This window comes from Pipistrellus kuhlii, unplaced genomic scaffold, assembly GCF_014108245.1.
Source record: "Pipistrellus kuhlii isolate mPipKuh1 unplaced genomic scaffold, mPipKuh1.p scaffold_m20_p_11, whole genome shotgun sequence".
In the NCBI taxonomy this organism is placed as follows: Eukaryota; Metazoa; Chordata; class Mammalia; order Chiroptera; family Vespertilionidae; genus Pipistrellus; species Pipistrellus kuhlii.
In genome coordinates, this window is record NW_023425416.1 from 22193294 (window position 1) to 22210276 (window position 16983).

The following is a 16983-nucleotide window of genomic DNA, read 5'->3' on the forward strand; positions in this document are numbered from 1 at the left end:
CACCAGGGAGGGCAACGTGCCAGGGAGTCCCAGCCATCTCACTTGATCCTGATGGCGTCTCCATGGGCAGGGAGGAATACCGGCCCCATTTTACAGATGAGGAAGCCGAGGCCCAGAGAGAGGGAAATAGCCTGTCGAGTGGTAGACCTGGATCCCTCCCATGCCTCTTAGAGGCGCCAGGAGGCTGAGGTGAGGATCGGCCCCTGTAAAATGGGGGCTGTGCCCACACCCCAAGACCCCGCCGGCCCTGGAAGCCAGCTTTCAGATGGCACACGTGAAAACGATTCAGAGAAAAGGAACCCGACTTCTGAATGGCCCATGAGAAACGGGCGCTGGGAAGGCCCTGGTGCCATAGCCCTGGGCAGAGGCGCCAGCTCCCAGGGTCCCAGGGAGGGCCTGGGCGTCATCGTTCCGACGGCAGAGGTGGAGCCACTGAGGCTATTCCCGAGGTCCATGCCTGTCCAGTGTGGCTCAGTGCTTGAGCGCTGACCCATGAACCAGGCGGTCACGGTTCGATTCCCGGTCAGGGCACATGTCCGGGCTCCGTGCAGGAGACAGCAGATCAATGATTCTCTCTCAGCATCGATGTTTCTCTCTCTCCCTCTCCCTTCCTCTCTGACACTGATGAAAATATATATTTTTTAAAACATATAAAATAAAAAGAATCGGACGTTCAGAGAGGCGGGAGTGGCTGAGGTCAGAGGGCAGAACTGGTCTTCGAACTCCCATCTGTCACTCTCAGGCCAGAAACTGAGGCCCAGGCTGAGGGGCAGAGGCCAGGGGCTGTGCCCACCGTGCCAACTCGGTGGCCTCTCTGAGCTGGGAGTTTGGAGCTCCTCTCCCGCCCGGGTCCCCGGGGTGCCATGTCCTGCCTCCTCACACTCTGAGGGCCTGCCGGCTGGGACCCCGAGAGAGCGGAGCGCCCACAGCCATACACGGGGGCCGGCCCTGGGGCTGCCTGCTCTGCTCTCCTGCCCACGTCTGGCTGGGAAGATTTGGAAACAGGATGATCCACCTGTCACCTTGAGGTCACCAGCCAAGGTCAGAGGCTGGAGGCCTGCCCAGGGTCTTTTCTCCTATTTGCTCATCAGGGAGACCTTGGGGTCTGGCATCAAACCAGGCCTGAGCGGATGCCCAGGCCAATAGAACTAACGGTCACGCTCATGACAGCGGCAGCCACTGCTCACACAGACCTCTCTGTGCACCTGGACAGTTCTCGGCACCTGGCCCTATAACCCTATAATTTTACACCCAATCTCCCCTCCCTCCACCCTGGGAAGCAGGTGCTATCGTCACCCCCATGAGGCAGACAGGAAACGAGGCCCAGAGAAGTAGAATGGTTTGCCCGAGAGGGAATGTGCGGCGCAGAGGGCTCTAGCTGTCCAGGTCAGAAACACCGCCAGGACGGGTGGGTCTCCACGGGAGCCATGCCCGGTGCAGAGCTCGGGGCCTTGGCTGAAGGAGCGACACCGCCAGGCCGTGGCGAGGCCTCCGCAGCCGGCAGGGCATGGCCGGGACGGGGGAGCTGGTGTTTGGCCCTGTGCGGGCACACACAGTCGCCGGTGAGGCCTCGGAGCCGGGAGAGGTGAGCTGGGTCCGGCCCTGTGCGGGCACACACAGTCGCTGGTGAGGCCTCGGAGCCGGCAGGGCATGGCCGGGAGAGGGGAGCTGGTGTTTGGCCCTGTGCGGGCACACACAGTCGCCGGTGAGGCCTCGGAGCCGGCAGTGCACGGCCGGGAGAGGTGAGCTGGGTCCGGCCCTGTGCGAGCACACACAGTCGCTGGTGAGGCCTCGGAGCTGGCAGGGCATGGCCGGGAGGGGGGAGCTGGTGTCCGCCCCTGTGCGGGCACACACAGTCGCCGGTGAGGCCTCGGAGCTGGCAGGGCATGGCCGGGAGAGGGGAGCTGGTGTCCGCCCCTGTGCGGGCACACACAGTCGCTGGTGAGGCCTCCGAAGCCGGCAGGGCATGGCCGGGAGGGGGGAGCTGGTGTCCGGCCCTGTGCGGGCACACACAGTCGCCGGTGAGGCCTCGGAGCCGGGAGAGGTGAGCTGGGTCCGGCCCTGTGCGGGCACACACAGTAGCTGGTGAGGCCTTCGCAGCCGGCAGGGCATGGCCAGGAGGGGGGAGCTGGTGTCCGCCCCTGTGCGAGCACACACAGTCGCTGGTGAGGCCTCCGCAGCCGGCAGGGCATGGCCGGGAGGGGGGAGCTGGTGTCCAGCCCCTGTGCGGGCACACACAGTCGCCGGTGAGGCCTCGGAGCCGGCAGGGCATGGCCGGGAGGGGGGAGCTGGTGTTTGGCCCTGTGCGGGCACACACAGTCGCCGGTGAGGCCTCGGAGCCGGCAGGGCATGGCCGGGAGGGGGGAGCTGGGTCCGCCCCTGTGCGGGCACACACAGTCGCTGTCCCTCCTGGAGTCGCTGTCCCAGGCTGTCACGTGTGAACGCCGGGGAATCCCAGGGAATGGAGCCCACATGTTCTCAATTAGGGGTCCCAGCTGCCGCCAGTTCGGCTTTGCAGCTGGCTGGAGACCAGCGGCCCTGTCCCCCAGCTCCGCCCTCCCCATGGGTAGGTGGCGCCCAGAGGAGTCTGGGGGTGAAGGTTAACAGGGGGGGGGCTCCCATAAGAGACCCTCCAGAGGGAATGATGTGGGACCGTCTCCGAGGGGCCCCTGACTCCCCTTGACTGGTATAACCCGGGGCCACCTGGATGTCTGAACCCATTCTACAGCGCAGAACCCAGGCCAAGTGCTGGCTCCGTCCGGCCCTCCTCCAATGCCTCCCCCAGGGTCAGCTCAGCCTCCACGGGGACATCGGGTGTGTCTGCTGCTGGCCTCCGGCCACGACCATCTGCCTCCGGCTCTGGCTGGGCCTCTGGGGAAGTTCCCCCAAACCCAGCCCTCCGGTCTGGGAAGACTGACTCGGCACCCCAGCCTCAGGGATGGGCGGTGCCCAGGCCTCCCTGGCCCCAGCAGGTGGTTCAGAGAATGCAGGCAACTCTGGTTCAGCCAGTGGGACTTCTGCGGAACCAGTGAAAGCTCTTCTTTTAAAAAAAATTAAAAATAAAATAAAAAAATCCTCACCTGAAGACTTAGAGAGAGAAAGGGAGAGAAGGGGAGGAGGAGAAAGAGGGAGGGGAGGAGAGGAGGGTTAGAGAGGTGGGGAGAGAAACGCCGATGGGTTGCCTCCTGTACATGTTCCGACCGGGGATCAAACCCACAACCCAGGCAAGAGCCCTGACTGGGAGTCAAACCGGCAACCTTTCAGGGCACAGGATGGTGCTCATCCAACCGAGCCACTCCAGCCGGAACCAGTGAGATTCGCTCTTCGTGTCTCCGGGGCTAACAGGTGGGGAGCAGCCGGGCCCATCCTGCCGCAGGAGGGATGGCGGCTGAGCACGGAGCCCACCAGAGGGGCGGGGAGGACCCCAGCCACCTCGCTGGAACCCCTGAAGGTGAGGCCCCCCTCCCGGACCTTTCACTCACGTGGGTCAGACAATTCTGTTGGGGCCGAGGCCAGTGTGAACCAGGGCCTCCCTGCTTGCAACCAAACCAGGCCAAGCGGCTCCTCCCTTTGCTGGAGGAAGCTCAGGGCACGGCCCGCAGGCTCAGGAGGGCGATGGGGAGTGGGCACAGATGCCGGGCAGCAATGCGAGGACCACGGCAAACCCCCGAGAGCCCAGCCTGTGCTGCCTCACAGAGGGCCTGGCCTGTCCCTCTGCTGGGGCTCACGGACGCTCCCATGTTCCCTACCAAGTTCAAGGGCAGAGAGCTGGTATCCCGATGAAGGGGGCACTGACCGGCCCAGGGGCCCTGAGCCCACTGGCCTGTTCCCTCTCCCTCCCTGTCCTCAGTCCCATCCTCCCCCTAACCTGCCCCACATTCCCACCAAACCACCCTTTCCAGGGCTCCTCAGGAGGCCTCCCTCCAGCTGCCCTCCCTCCCATCTGCCAAACCTTGCTTCAAAGGCCTGAAGCACACCTCCCTGGGGAAGCCACCCTCAGGGAGACCACGCCCTCCCTTGGACAATTGAAAATGGAAGAAGTGGCCCCATTCCTCATTCTCCTCCCTCCCTCCCCTCCCAGCATCCTCCACGCCCCCACTTCCTTCCTCTGGGGCCTGGGAGGAAATGGGGAAGTAACCCACGTCTCAGCCCAGCACCTGCTTCCCTGGGACACCACCCTGGCCTCGCTCAAGGCCACCGCCTCCTCCCAGCTCCCGAGGGGTCTGAAGGGTGTTCCGACCCCCCTCGGCCTGCCGCCCCTGCCGCCGCCCACAGGCATGGCGCCTCCACAGCTCGCTGGCGCTCAATTAGAGGGCAAATTGAGCCCTGGTCCGAGCCTCCTGCAGGCCCAGGGAGGGGGCTGCCTCTTCTCCGGCTGGATTACCATAATCCTTCAAGACAGGCCCTCTCGGTGCCCTCACCCCGCCACCTGACCAGCAGAGCACAGATCTGGGGAGAGTGAGTCACGAGGGCACCGCCAGAGAAACACCTCCAGGCTGGTGAGCTCCTGGCACCAACCAAGGCCCCCTCCGCAAAGAGGTCCTCCTGTCCCACCTCGCCTTTAGCTGAGCACCTACTATGTGCCAAGTGTGAAGCACCTACTATGTGCCAAGTGTGAAGCACCTAGTATGTGCCAAGTATGAAGCACCTACTATGTGCCAAGTATGCAGCCGGCACCTTCCAGGGGCAGCCTCTGAAATAGGTCCCATTTCACAGACAGGGGAGCAGGCACCGAGAGGCTTGGTGGCTGGCCCAGAACCATGCAGCCTCGACTCACAACTCGGGTCTTGGCTCACGATGGGGAGGGCTGGACTGTGTTTAGCTGGGCTCTTTCCCGGTGCCCGGACTCAGGCACACAATAGACCTTTAACAAGTGCTACACACGCTGGGTTGAGCCTGCGTTCCTCTCACCCCGCCACTCTTCCCGGGGCAGGCGGCCAGCGCAAATGCTTCCTGCTGGCATTCACGGAGTCCCTACTGTGTGCACAGCCCTGGGTTGGGGGTTGGAAGACGTGGGCCCCAAATAAGAGCAGGAGTCCTGGTCAGTCCAGGCTGGACATGCCAATGTCCTGCAGAGGCGTGGGGCCTCCGCTGGTGTCTCCCGGCACAGAACTCCCCACCACTGCCCCCTGCTCTGCGCGAAGCACGGCTCCCGGCGGATCCCTCCCTCAAAGCCCCGCGCAGGCTCAGGCCGGAGGGGCCGACGCTGGGAGAGGGTGGCGGACGAGGCTGCAGGGAGTCCACTCCGAGAGGCTGGGGCTGCCTCCTGGGATCCGTGTCCAGACTAGCGCCCCAGTGACCGCCTCCTGCTGGGGGCAGGGCCCCTGGTGCATACTGGCTACCTCGGTTGTGCCACCTGGAAAATGGGCAGACACGTCCCTTCCCTAGAGAGATGAACTGCAGGCGGGTACTCAGGGCCTCACCCTGGTCCCCTGCAGCCCTCAGACGACACAGAGGGCCAGCAGCCTGGTCTGACAGGAAATGAGCCGTGGTCTCAGGACCCCGCCGTCCCCCAGCCTCAGGCCAGTCATCCCACCCCAGCCAACGTCTCAGGAACCCCATCCGGTCATTCCTGGCATTCGGCATGGAACAGCCTGGGAGGCCCCATGGGCAAACGTCAAAGGTCACCCTGTGGGAGAACTCACCCCAGACACAATCAACAAAAGGGATGTCGCGTTTCCTTCTGTCTTTTTCCTCCTGCTCCCCACTCTTCCACCACGCCTGGCCCCGGTACAATTAACGAAGCTTCGCCATCCTGCAGCCCCGGGCAGAGTCAGCCCGGAGCCCGAGGGACCAGCACGAGCAAAGAAGCCTGGGAGCGTGCGGTCCCTGGGGCAGCGTGCCCTCGCCGCCCGGGAAGAGCCTGGCACCCCGGCTCCGGGTGCCCGGGGCCAATGGGGAGACGGAGACACTGGCTCTCAGCCCAGTTCGTCAGGGGAAACTAACGGGAAGAACATGGCCTTAGGAAGAGGCGTTTGGATTCAAACCACAAGTCTGCTACTCCAGGGCCCTCTAGGGCTAATGAAAACATTAACGGTGACGTTAAACCCTCGTCTGTCCTGGCGCGATGACGGAAAGGGGCCCTCCTCCTGCGGGTGGGGGTACACATGGGCTCAGGCTTCCGGAGGGCAGCAGAGCTAAAGCTGTAGAACATACAGCCACACGTTCACCCCAAAAATGCCACGTCTAAGGACTGGCCTGCAGGGAATACTCCAGGCTGCGCGCCGGGCCCTGGCTGCGTCAGCACGCAGACGGTCACAGCGGGTCCAACACGGGGACTGGCGAGAGGCGCTGCTATGTGACCGGCCAGCACAGCTGTGCACTGTGGTGCCAGAGAAGAACATGTAATGACGTGGAAATGTTTTCAACACATTGAAAGAGAGAGAGAGAGAGAGAGAGAGAGAGAGAGAGAGAGAGAGAGAGAGAGAGAGGCGGTGAGTCAGTGGAGGCGGAGGGCAGCCCCGGGCCCGCCTTACCGTAGGGTTGGGTGAGGCCTCGCACTGGGACTGGTTGGAGACACAGGTGTGCTGCTGGGTGCACCAGAAGCAGGGCCACTGCGTGGACAGGCAGCTGGTGCAGCTGGAGGAAGACAAGGGGACACTCAGCTCTCCACCCTCCCCTCACCCCTGCCCCCCGGGAGGCAGGTCCCAGCACAAGGGAAGGTCCTTCTCAGCATCGGAGCTGCCAGGAAGGGCTGGGCATGTGGCAGCGTAGTTAAGGTGACCAGACGTCCCGCTTTTTTAACAATGTGTCCCGCGTCCCGTGACGTTTTAAAAAAAAAGTCCAAAAGATTTAAAAGAATCTTTCCAAAAATCGGGACTTTTTTTTTTTTAAAAATTGCCGCAGAACGCGGGACACATTGTTAAAAACCGGGACTCTCCCGCCAAAAGCGGGACGTCTGGCCACCTTCAGCGTAGTGAGAGGGATGCAAGAGGGAAATGGGCAGGCAGAGCCTTGAGGAGACTAAATGAAGAGTAAGCAGAGCACTGTTCTTGGCCCCTACCAGCCAAGGGGCTCGCAGCACCCAGGCCCGCAGGTGACGGCGGCCCGTTGTCTAAATGAGCTGGCGGAGGGGCCGGCCTGCCTCCAGGACGCTGTCGCTTTCCTTCCGAAGGCGTCCCCCGGAGCGGGCACCTCCCACCCCCGGGAGCCGCCCCAGCCCACTCACGCCGTGTGGGGGTGCACGTGTCCCACGCGGCTGCAGTCGTAGATGGTGAAGTTGGCCCTGACGATGTTCCGCCCGTTGACCCTCACGGACATCTCCACGGTCACGTGGTCTGGAAGGGATGGGGGTTCCGGGGAGAGACTGACATCAGAGTCTGTGACATAAGGACCGCCCCCCGCCCCGCCCCCGTGCCTGAGATCCACCAGGACCCCCAGACGGCGGGCGGGCGGGCGGGCGGGCGGGCGGGCGGATGGAGAGCTCACCTTGGTGCAGCGGGAAGGGCGGGAACTGGTCCTTGGGTAGGAGGTTGCAGTAGGCGATCTGGTTGTCGAAGGCCGGGCCCGGGACGCGGGCCATGGTACGGATGCCGTTCCCGTAGTCACAGGCCATCTCCATGCCGCTGAGGCTGGGCAGGCTGCCCGAGATCTGGAGGATCATGCCCTGCAGGCGGAGGACCCTTAGCTGGGGGGCAGGCCCTCCCCTCACAGCTCCGCCCCCAGCCTGGCACCCTGGGGAACCGGTGGCGGTGGCGGGTGGCTGGGGCTCGAGGCTGCCGCCTGCGTGTGACCCATCGGGCTTCCGTTCCCCTTTCTGCAAAAGGAAACTCACCTCATCTTCCCGGAGCCAAGGGGGTGCCACACAATAGGCCCATAACCTCTCCGAGCCCATCCCGAACGCCCTCCCACAACCTCCAGTCCTGCTCTCATCTCAGTGCCCTGGCGCGGGCAGTGCCCTCTCTCCCCAGACACACGACCCGGCTCACCTGCTTCCTATCTCTGCTCAGGTGTCACCTTTGCGGTGAGACCCCCCCATCCTGATCTGCTCTAAAAATGTCCACACCCCCGCCGAAACCGGTTTGGCTCAGTGGATAGAGCGTTGGCCTGCGGACTAAAAGGTCCCCAGTTTGATTCCGGTCAGGGGCATGTACCTTGGTTGCAGGCACATCCCCAGTGGGGGGTGTGCAAAAGGCAGCTGATGGATGTCTCTCTCTCATCAAAATACTTAAATAAATAAAAATAAATAAAATAAAATGTCAACACCGCTGACTCCATCTCCCCCCGCTTCTCTGTTCCACTCTCTTCCCCACAGCACGTCATATCACCATCCTGACAATCTGTCTCCCTCCTTTTCTCTCACCCCGGGAACATGTCCGTCCCTCGAGGGCCAGGGCTTTGTCTGAAACAGGTGACAGCTGAGGACACCCAAGGCCGGAGAGGCCACTGAGGGCAGGCTGGCTGGGCCTCGGGCTTCTGTCCCTCCGCCCCCGCTCTCCGCCAGGGTCCGAGGCCTCCTGCCCCAAGGCTGCCCGCTGTGGGCGGGGCGGGGTGAGGGCGCTCTGGGCCCTCCTGGGCACAGGCAAGAGGGAGGCCCCTTCACACACACACACACACACACACACACACACACACACACACCCCGCCACAGCCACCTTTTCTGAGGACGAGAAACGGCAGCCTGGCGCCCCCTCCCTCGTTCTGGGGCTGGAGAAGACAGAAAGGTGGGGGGGGGGGGGCTCGTTCTCCTCCCTCCTACAACGCGCCCTTGCTTCCCGGGGCCCTGAAGCCTGGCCACTTGAGTTCAAGTCCCAGCTCAGCGACCCCCTGGCTGGACAGCCTGCTCCTCTCCGCGCCTGTTTCCTCCTCTGTGAAACGGGGATGTAACGGGCACCCACCGCACGGAGGTGACCCTCACGCCCGCAGCACATCCCGGCCCCCGGTCAGGGCTCAGGCGGCCCGGCCCGCCTCCCTGGTCCCTCTCTCCGGGTCCCCGGCCCCCGGTCAGGGCTCAGGCGGCCCGGCCCGCCTCCCTGGTCCCTCTCTCCGGAGGGGGCTCAGGTGCCAGGGGAAGGGCCGCTCCCACCCTGTCCCCCCCCAGTGGGCCCCGCCCCCCCACTCACTGCGTACTCCCGGCGCACATCGATCTCGGCGGGCAGGAGCGTCATGGCGGGACAGCGGCCGGGGCCCTCGCTGGCGCTGGTCCAGAAGTGCGGCTGGCTGGAGTTGGCGCAGTCCTGCTGCAGAGAGCACCTGGGCGGAGGGACCGTGTCAGGCCCCACGGGGGCTCCTTTCCTGCTGCAGCCTCCCGGCCGGGGCCCTGCCCCTGGCGCTGCCCCTGGCCCTGCCCCTGGCGCTGCCCCTGGCCCTGCCCCTGGCACTGCCCCTGGCCCTGGCCCAGCCCCTGCCCCTGCCTCTGGCCCAGCCCCTGGCCCTGCCCTTGCCCCTGGCCCTGCCCCTGGCGCTGCCCCTGGCCCTGGCCCAGCCCCTGCCCCTGCCCCTGCCCCTGGCGCTGCCCCTACCCCTGGCGCTGCCCCGGGCCCTGGCCCTGCCTCTGCCTCTGGCCCTGCCCCTGCCCCTGCCCCTGCCCCTGGCCCAGCCCCTGCCCCTGCCCCTGCCCCTGCCCCTGCCTCTGCCCCTGCCCCTGGCGCTGCCCCTGGCCCTGGCCCTGGCGCTGCCCCTGCCCCTGCCCCTGCCCCCGCCCCCGCCCCTGGCCCCGCCCCTGCCCCTGCCCCTGCCCCCGCCCCCGCCCCTGGCCCCGCCCCTGGCCCCGCCCCTGCCCGGCCTCACCGTGTCTCCAGGGCACACCAGCCGCAGTAGGCGTCGGCCGCGCCCACGCAGTCCCCACAGGTGGCGTGCACGGCACACGCGGCGACCTTCACGCGGACCATCTGGAGGCAGAGGCAGGCCCCGCTCAGCGAGCTGCCAGCCCGCCCCGGGGCCTCGGCCTGTGCGGGCCCCGAGGGGCGGGGAAACCGAGGCTCCGCACTCTACGGGGGTAACGGGGGCATACGGCTTCCCTGCACGGGGCGGTGAACGGTGAGCAGGCAAAGGAGTGGGGACTGGGTGCTCCTGGCGGGAGGACTGGGTGCTCCTGGCGGGAGGAGCAAGGGCCAGGCAAGCAAGACGGCTCAGCCCACGCCGGGACCCCGCCAGGCCGGCGCCGGCCTCACCTGGTGGGACGTCATGAGGTACAGGTAGCCGGGGTCCGCCGGGTCAAACTGCATGATGTGGTGCACGGGCTCCCCGTAGGCCACCGTCACCACCCGCCTGCTGACCACCTGCATGCTCTCGTTCAGGTTGATCTGTGGGGGGAGTGGGGGGGGGGGGTCAGGGTGATGGTGTGGGGGAGGGGGAGCGGTCACCTGGCGGAGGGGACCTGAGCCAGGCCTGGGGCTCCTCCCTCCTACAACGCGGGGGGTTCTGGGAGGAGGGTACCTCCTCTCGGGCCCCCGGGACTGGGGCGGGGGGGGGAGTCACAGACACAGAGGCCGTGGGTTCACCGCTACACGTTGGCCTCTGCGGTGCTCCTGTCAGGAGCCCCCTCTCTGCTCCTCACCAGCACGTCCCACCCCGTGGACACGGGCGGGCTCACAGCTACAAACGTTCTCTGGGAGGCTGCCTGGCGTCAAGCCGAAGAGCGGGCTTTGGGCTCTGCCTTTGACATTTACAAGCTGTACAACGGACACGCTGTCCAAGGCACTCCCCGTCTCCGGGCCTCGGCGTCCTGAGCTCAGGGGGCCGACAGCACCTGCCCCATAGGACAGTGGGGAACGCCGGATGAAAAGATGCAGGCACAGTGCCAGTGGGGCCGGACTGCTCATTCCTCCCCACGCGCACCCATTTTGCAGATGAGGAAACTGAGGCCCAAGGAGGCGGAGGGACTTGGCAGGCATCATAAGATGAAGATTCCTCAGGGTCCTGGTACAAGCCTCGGCCCAGAGTCCAAGGCTGGAGCTGGGTCATGGGGTCCAATGTCCAGGCAGGAGGACAACCAGGGTTCACTGGGGCCTGGAAGCTTCTCTAGCTGAGGGCCCCTCTGGAGATCCCTCAGAGCCCCATCAAACTGCTCTTTTTTCGACTGGCCTTCCTCCCTCCCAGCACGCTGCCCCCAGGCCTGGGCTCCCTCCTCTGTGGGCCCTAAAACCTTCAGCGAGTCCCTCCTGATGATGCAATAAGCTTGTGCAAGCCCTGATGATCTGACCCAGCTCACTGCCAGCCTCGTCTCTGCTCACTCAAGCAACTCACAGATTCCACGTCCAGGCCTTTGCCCCACTTGTGCTCCCTTCTGGAATATTCTCCCCTCCCACCACGTGCACATGAGACCAACCTCTGCTCTCCCAATGTCACCCCCAGGAAAGCTGTCCGAATGCCCTCCACACACCAAAATGAGATTAACTCTCTCCCCAGGCTCCCACCGGCCTTTTTCCAGCCCCCGAGGCATCGCCAGTCCCAGGGGGCCTGCTGGCAGTCTGTCCAGGGCAGCTTGGCCTCAGTGTGCTGCCCCCAGCCCCATGCCCCTGGCATCCAGGAGACATTCAATTCATTTCCACTCCTTCACATGTTTACTGAGCACCTCCTGTGCTCCAGGGACTGGGCTGGGCGTTATGATCTGTGGTCCTCACGGAACAGGACGGGGGGTGAGGAGGTGGGCTGAGGGGCAGTGTGGGTTCTGGCCCAGCTCTTGCTGTGTGACTTGGGGGCAACTGTTTTTTCCCTCTCGGAGCCTCCGTGTCCCCGTCTGTGAAATGGGAATCATGGCGCTGCCTCCCTTGCAGGGGTGTAGAAATTAAAAGGGGTAATGCTGCCGAAACCGGTTTGGCTCAGTGGATAGGGCATCTGTCTGCAAACTGAAAGGTCCAGGTTCGATTCCAGTCAAGGGCATGTATTGTACATTGGTTGTGGGCATATCCCCAGTGGGGGATGTGCAAGAGGCAGCTGGTCAATGTTTCTCTCTCATTGATGTTTCTAGCTCTCTATCCCTCTCCCTCCCTCTCTGTTAAAAAAAAAAAAAAAAAATCAATAAAATTTGTTTTTTAAAAAAAGGTAATGGGTAGACAATGGGTGCCTAATAAGTGCAGCGTTGTGGGCAGGGCGTAGGGGAGACTCCTTGTTTCTCCACACACACAGAGGCATCATGGCGGGAGACTCAGATCACAGGCCTGGACGGCCCGGTTCATTCTCCACGTGACAGACAAGGACACGGAGGCTCACGCAGGACACACAGCCGGGAGTGGCAGAGCCAGCATCCAAACCCACGTATCTGACCCCACACCACGAGCCCTGCTGTGCAAGGACCTTCCGTGGGGGGGCGGAGGGGGCTTCAGAGGCTGACGACAGCCCCCCACACCTGGCATCTCCCCACGCAGTTCGTGGTCCAGCGAGGGTCCCAGGGCCGGGGGGACTGGGCTCCGGACCCCCCTGCACCCCCGCCCCCGCCCGCGGCGTCTGCCTGGGCAGCGGAGGGAACTGGCTTATCAGATCTGAGTCAGTTAGGCCGGGGCCTGGCGTGCACGGGAGCCTGCCAGGCAGCTGACTTCCTCGGCCGGCAGGGAGCCGGAGGGGGCTGAGAGGGAGGGGGCAGGTCCGGGCCTCGCCGAGGAGCCCCCCGAGGGAATCAGATCCCTCTCACCTTCCCGGAAACCTCAGGCCAGGTGTTCTCACCCCTGGAAGCAGTCGCCTTGGGGGTGGGGGTGGGCGTGAGGGAATTGGGATGGGAGCCCCCCCCTTGCCAGGCGGTGGCCTTCCCCCATCAAAGCCTCACAACCGTCTCCAGGGGCGGGGCTCCCAGGCCTTCCCGGAGGGGGGGCACGGAGGCCCAGAGAAAGGACAGCCTGAACGTGGCCGAGCCCAGAGGCCTGGACGCAGCTCCCTCTGCCAAGGAGGGAGGGCTGGCCCCTGGCCGCGGGCTCCCTCCTCGCATGACAGGGCGCTCAGTGCCGTGAGCGGGAGGGGCAGGAACAGATGCGAAAACGCTTTGTGAGCTGCGGAGGCCGTGGAGGCTGATCCTGGGCCTCGGCCTCCTGCTCCCCTTCCCTCGGGCCTCCCCTCCGCCCCCGAGCCTCCCGGAGCCCCACCTTGAGCAGCCGCCCGCTGGCGGTGCCCAGGAAGACCACGGTGTAGTTGCTGACGCTGGCCACGGCCACGGAGGAGAGGCCCGGGGCTCGGAACACGGGCGTGGCCTTCAGCGGCTGCAGGATGGACAGCGGGTGCTGCAGGTGGGCGGCTCCACAGTCCAGCTGCTCCGGCTGCAGCTGCAGGAGAAACGGCACATGAGACCTCGGCTCCAGAGCCTTCGCCCGCCCCCTGCCCGCACGGCGGTGTCTCGGGGCTCAGCATCGGAGCCTTGGAGTCTCTCTTCTGCTTTACAGGCCCAGGTCCGGGCTGAGACCCAGATGCAAGCGGAGCCCCATCCCGGCCCCAGATGGACCCCTGACCTTGGCTTTAGTCGTGAAATGTCCCCCAGACGCTGTTTCAGGTACGCAGGGGCCACACGGGGGAAGTGGATGGGGGTGAGAAGGGCTGGCAAGGGGACAGGGCAGTGTCCAGGGGGCCAGGGAGGGTGGGACAGAGTGAGGCTTACATCCCCTCATGCCCGAGTAATAACAGCCTGGCAGAGCAGAGGAGCCCACACCAGGCCCATCCTCTGCCTCAACTTACCCTCTTGCCTCAGCTACGTCCCCACGGCAACCATGGGGTACCCTCCTCCCAGAGCCCCCCGCTCTGACCCCAAATCCCCAGCAGCTCACAGGACTCCCCTCCAGCACACATGCCCTCATCCACCCACATTACAGACGAGCAAGTCAAGGCTAGATGTCCCCACACCCCCAGCCCCGCCATCCAGTTCAGTCCCGTGCCACCTGGGTGAGCAAACCAGCCCCGCCTCCCAGGAGCACGACAGCTGCGGCTTCTGATCCCATCCCCCACCATTTCCCGGACGTGTCCCCCCTCCCCCACCCTTCCCCAGGTCTAGGGTAGGGGTGTCGAACTCAATCAGAGAAGGGGCCAAAATCTAAAATCCAGCCTAAATCGCAGGCCGAATGGTTTACTGAACAGTCATAAACTGTCATTGTGATGGAAACGCAGCGGAGTGCAGTGATGACAGCGCGGTGCGGGCCACATTGCAAGGCCTGGCGGGACGGATTTGGCCCGCGGGCCTTGTGTTTGACACATGTGGTCTAGGGGGTCCTTTCAAAGTTGCCAAAAGCACAGCGCAGGCCCCCGGAAGCGCCTCGGAGGAGATGACTGTGCACGGCCACAAGGACGCAGGTGCCCGCACAGCTCAGACGGCCGGACGGGGGACACGGCCTCAGGTCTGACAGGACTGAGCACGCAAACTACATCGATCCCGGCCCAGGGCCCAGGAAAGCCACGCCCACCCCTCCGTGCCGCACACACCGGCACCGATTATGACAGAAAGATGGCCGGCTGAAGAGTTCATAGGATGCCCTAACCGGTTTGGCTCAGTGGATAGAGTGTCAGCCTGCGGACTCAAGGGTCCCAGGTTCAATTCCGGTCAAGGGCATGTACCTTGGTTGCGGGCACATCCCCAGTGGGGAATGTGCAGGAGGCAGCTGATCGATGTTTCTAATTCTCTACCCTTCTTCCTTCCTTTCAGTAAAAAATCAATAAAAATATATATATTTAAAAAAAAAGAAAAAGAATTCACGGGATGTCAGAGCCATTTTGATAAAACAGATGCATAAACAACAAAGTAAAAGTCATGCCAGTAAACATGCCAGGTTTACCAGGAGCAGACAGTGGACCAGGCCAGGGCATCAATTCCCAGCATCCCGCAGGCCCTCTGAGGCCACACGTCACAGATGGGGAAACTGAGGCTCGGGATCCCCCAGCGGCAATGCCGCAGACTGGAACGGGCAGCAGACCTGACCTCACCCTGGCCGGCAGGGGCTCTGAGCAGGGACACCGAAGGTCGCAGCATGGACACTGGCTGTAAGGTACCGCTCAGGGGGGCTTTTTTCTCTTTTTCTCTTATCTGTGCTTTTTGCAAACCTAAGCCGTTGACTGTGTGCCTGTGTGGTGTTTGCACAAAAGCTCAGCCAGTTTTTTTCAAAAGAAAACAATAAATCCCGGGTCCTTCTGTCCTTGAGCGAACAAACATAGCTGTGGCCTCATGGGCTTCTAGGCGAGGGCCGCTTCTCAGCACAACTCCTGAGGGGTCGAGCCCAGCGTCTAGAGATGGGGGTGGGGCTGGGGTCCCCCGAGCAAGAACCCATGAGCGGGGGCAGTCCTGCACGGGATGGCTGGAGGTGACCTGAGCAAGTCACTTCTCCGAGCCTCAGTATACTCAACTATAAAATGGGTGCATCTCACCGAAACCGGTTTGGCTCAGTGGATAGAGAGTTGGTCTGCGGACTGAAAGGTCCCAAGGTTCAATTCTGGTCAAGGGCATGTACATTGGTTGCGGGCACATCCCCGGTAGGGGGTGTGCAAGAGGCAGCGGGTCGATGTTTCTCTCTCATCGACGTTTCTAGCTCTCTATCCCTCTCCCTTCCTCTCTGTAAAAAATCAATAAAATATATTTTAAAAAAATAAAAAATGAAAAATAAAATGGGTGCATCTCTAACACCTCCCTCTATAGGGGCTGGGATAAGATCATGCATTGAAGAGCACACCCGGCAGGTCTGGCCTGTGGTCAATGCTCCAAAGTGTGAGCGGATGCTGCTGCTGTTTCTGATACGATCGTCACGGCAATTCCCATAAAGTGGAAGCAGGCAAATCACACCAACCTGCAAAGCTGCTGACCCCGACTCCCTCTGACCCCGACTCCCTCTGACCCCGGCTCCCTCTGACCCCGACTCCCTCTGACCCCCTTCCGGCGCCGTCCTCTCCCACAGGAGGCCCTCCGGCCCCCACGTCTCCCCAGAGCACAGCAGCCACGCAAACCCTTCGAAAGGCAAAGCAGGTCTCCCCTGTTTAAAACCCACTATGGGTGACAGAATAAACCCTGCATCCTAAACCCTCCCCCCGCCACCAGGCCCCTGGGACCTTCCAGCCCATTCCACACCCTCCTCCCCTCACTCCTCCACGTCAGCCACCCTGGCCTCATTTGTTCCTCACACATTCCACACTGGGCCCTGCCCGGGCCCTCTGCCCTGGCTGTTCCCTCTGCCCGGAGTGCCAGTCCCCGGGCTGTCACACACCGTGGACCCTGGAGAACAACACGGGGCCAGTCCGCCTGGAAATTCCGACTCCCCGAGCCGTCCCCGGGCATCCGAAACCTGAGGATGCAAAATGAAAACAGCAACAACAAACACCTGAGGATGCTCACGTCCCTTACGTACAATGTCACAGCGTGACGCACACCGCCTGCCCTCCGCGCACACGGGCTCCCGGACACACAATGTCACAGCGTGACGCACACCCCCTGCCCTCCGCGCACACGGACTCCCGGACACACAATGTCGCAGAGTGACGCACACCGCCTGCCCTCCGCGCACACGGGCTCCCAGACATACAATGTCACAGCGTGACGCACACCGCCTGCCCTCCGCACACGGGCTCCCAGACATACAATGTCACAGAGTGACGCACACCGCCTGCCCTCCGCACACGGGCTCCCAGACATACAATGTCACAGCGTGACGCACACCGCCTGCCCTCCGCGCACACGGGCTCCCGGACATACAATGTCACAGCGTGACGCACACCGCCTGCCCTCCGCGCACACGGGCTCCCGGACATACAATGTCACAGCGTGACGCACACCCCCTGCCCTCCGCGCACACGGGCTCCCGGACACACAATGTCACAGCGTGACGCACACCGCCTGCCCTCCACGCACACGGGCTCCCAGACACGCGCAAAACAGCGTCTTTGGTCCGCGCTCGGCTGAGTCTGTGGATGCAAACCGCGAGGACACAGAGGGCCGACTGTAGGCGTTTAAAAAGCCGCCTCTAAGCGGGCCCGTGTGGTCCAGGCCCGCATTGTCCAGGGGTCCCCTCGTCCTCCTCCGGCTCCGGTCCTGCTCTGCCCCCTCCGTCCTGCGCGGGTGCCCGAGCCGGGCGGCCCTGAGAGAGGGCG

The 16983-nt window shown here is 63.6% G+C and overlaps 1 protein-coding gene across 1 annotated transcript in view; it reads right to left on the reverse strand.

Annotated features, from left to right (window-relative positions):
- PLXND1 (plexin D1) overlaps nt 1-16983 on the reverse strand; it is a 59884-nt gene that overhangs the window by 23949 nt on the left and 18952 nt on the right. Inside the window, exons 2-8 of the mRNA XM_036431187.2 lie at nt 13017-13193; nt 10113-10244; nt 9730-9830; nt 9063-9192; nt 7429-7606; nt 7169-7277; nt 6477-6579 (exon numbers count right to left, since the gene is read on the reverse strand). Of these exons, the coding sequence (XP_036287080.1) occupies nt 6477-6579; nt 7169-7277; nt 7429-7606; nt 9063-9192; nt 9730-9830; nt 10113-10244; nt 13017-13193 (930 nt within the window). The remainder of the gene's footprint in view (nt 1-6476; nt 6580-7168; nt 7278-7428; nt 7607-9062; nt 9193-9729; nt 9831-10112; nt 10245-13016; nt 13194-16983) is intronic.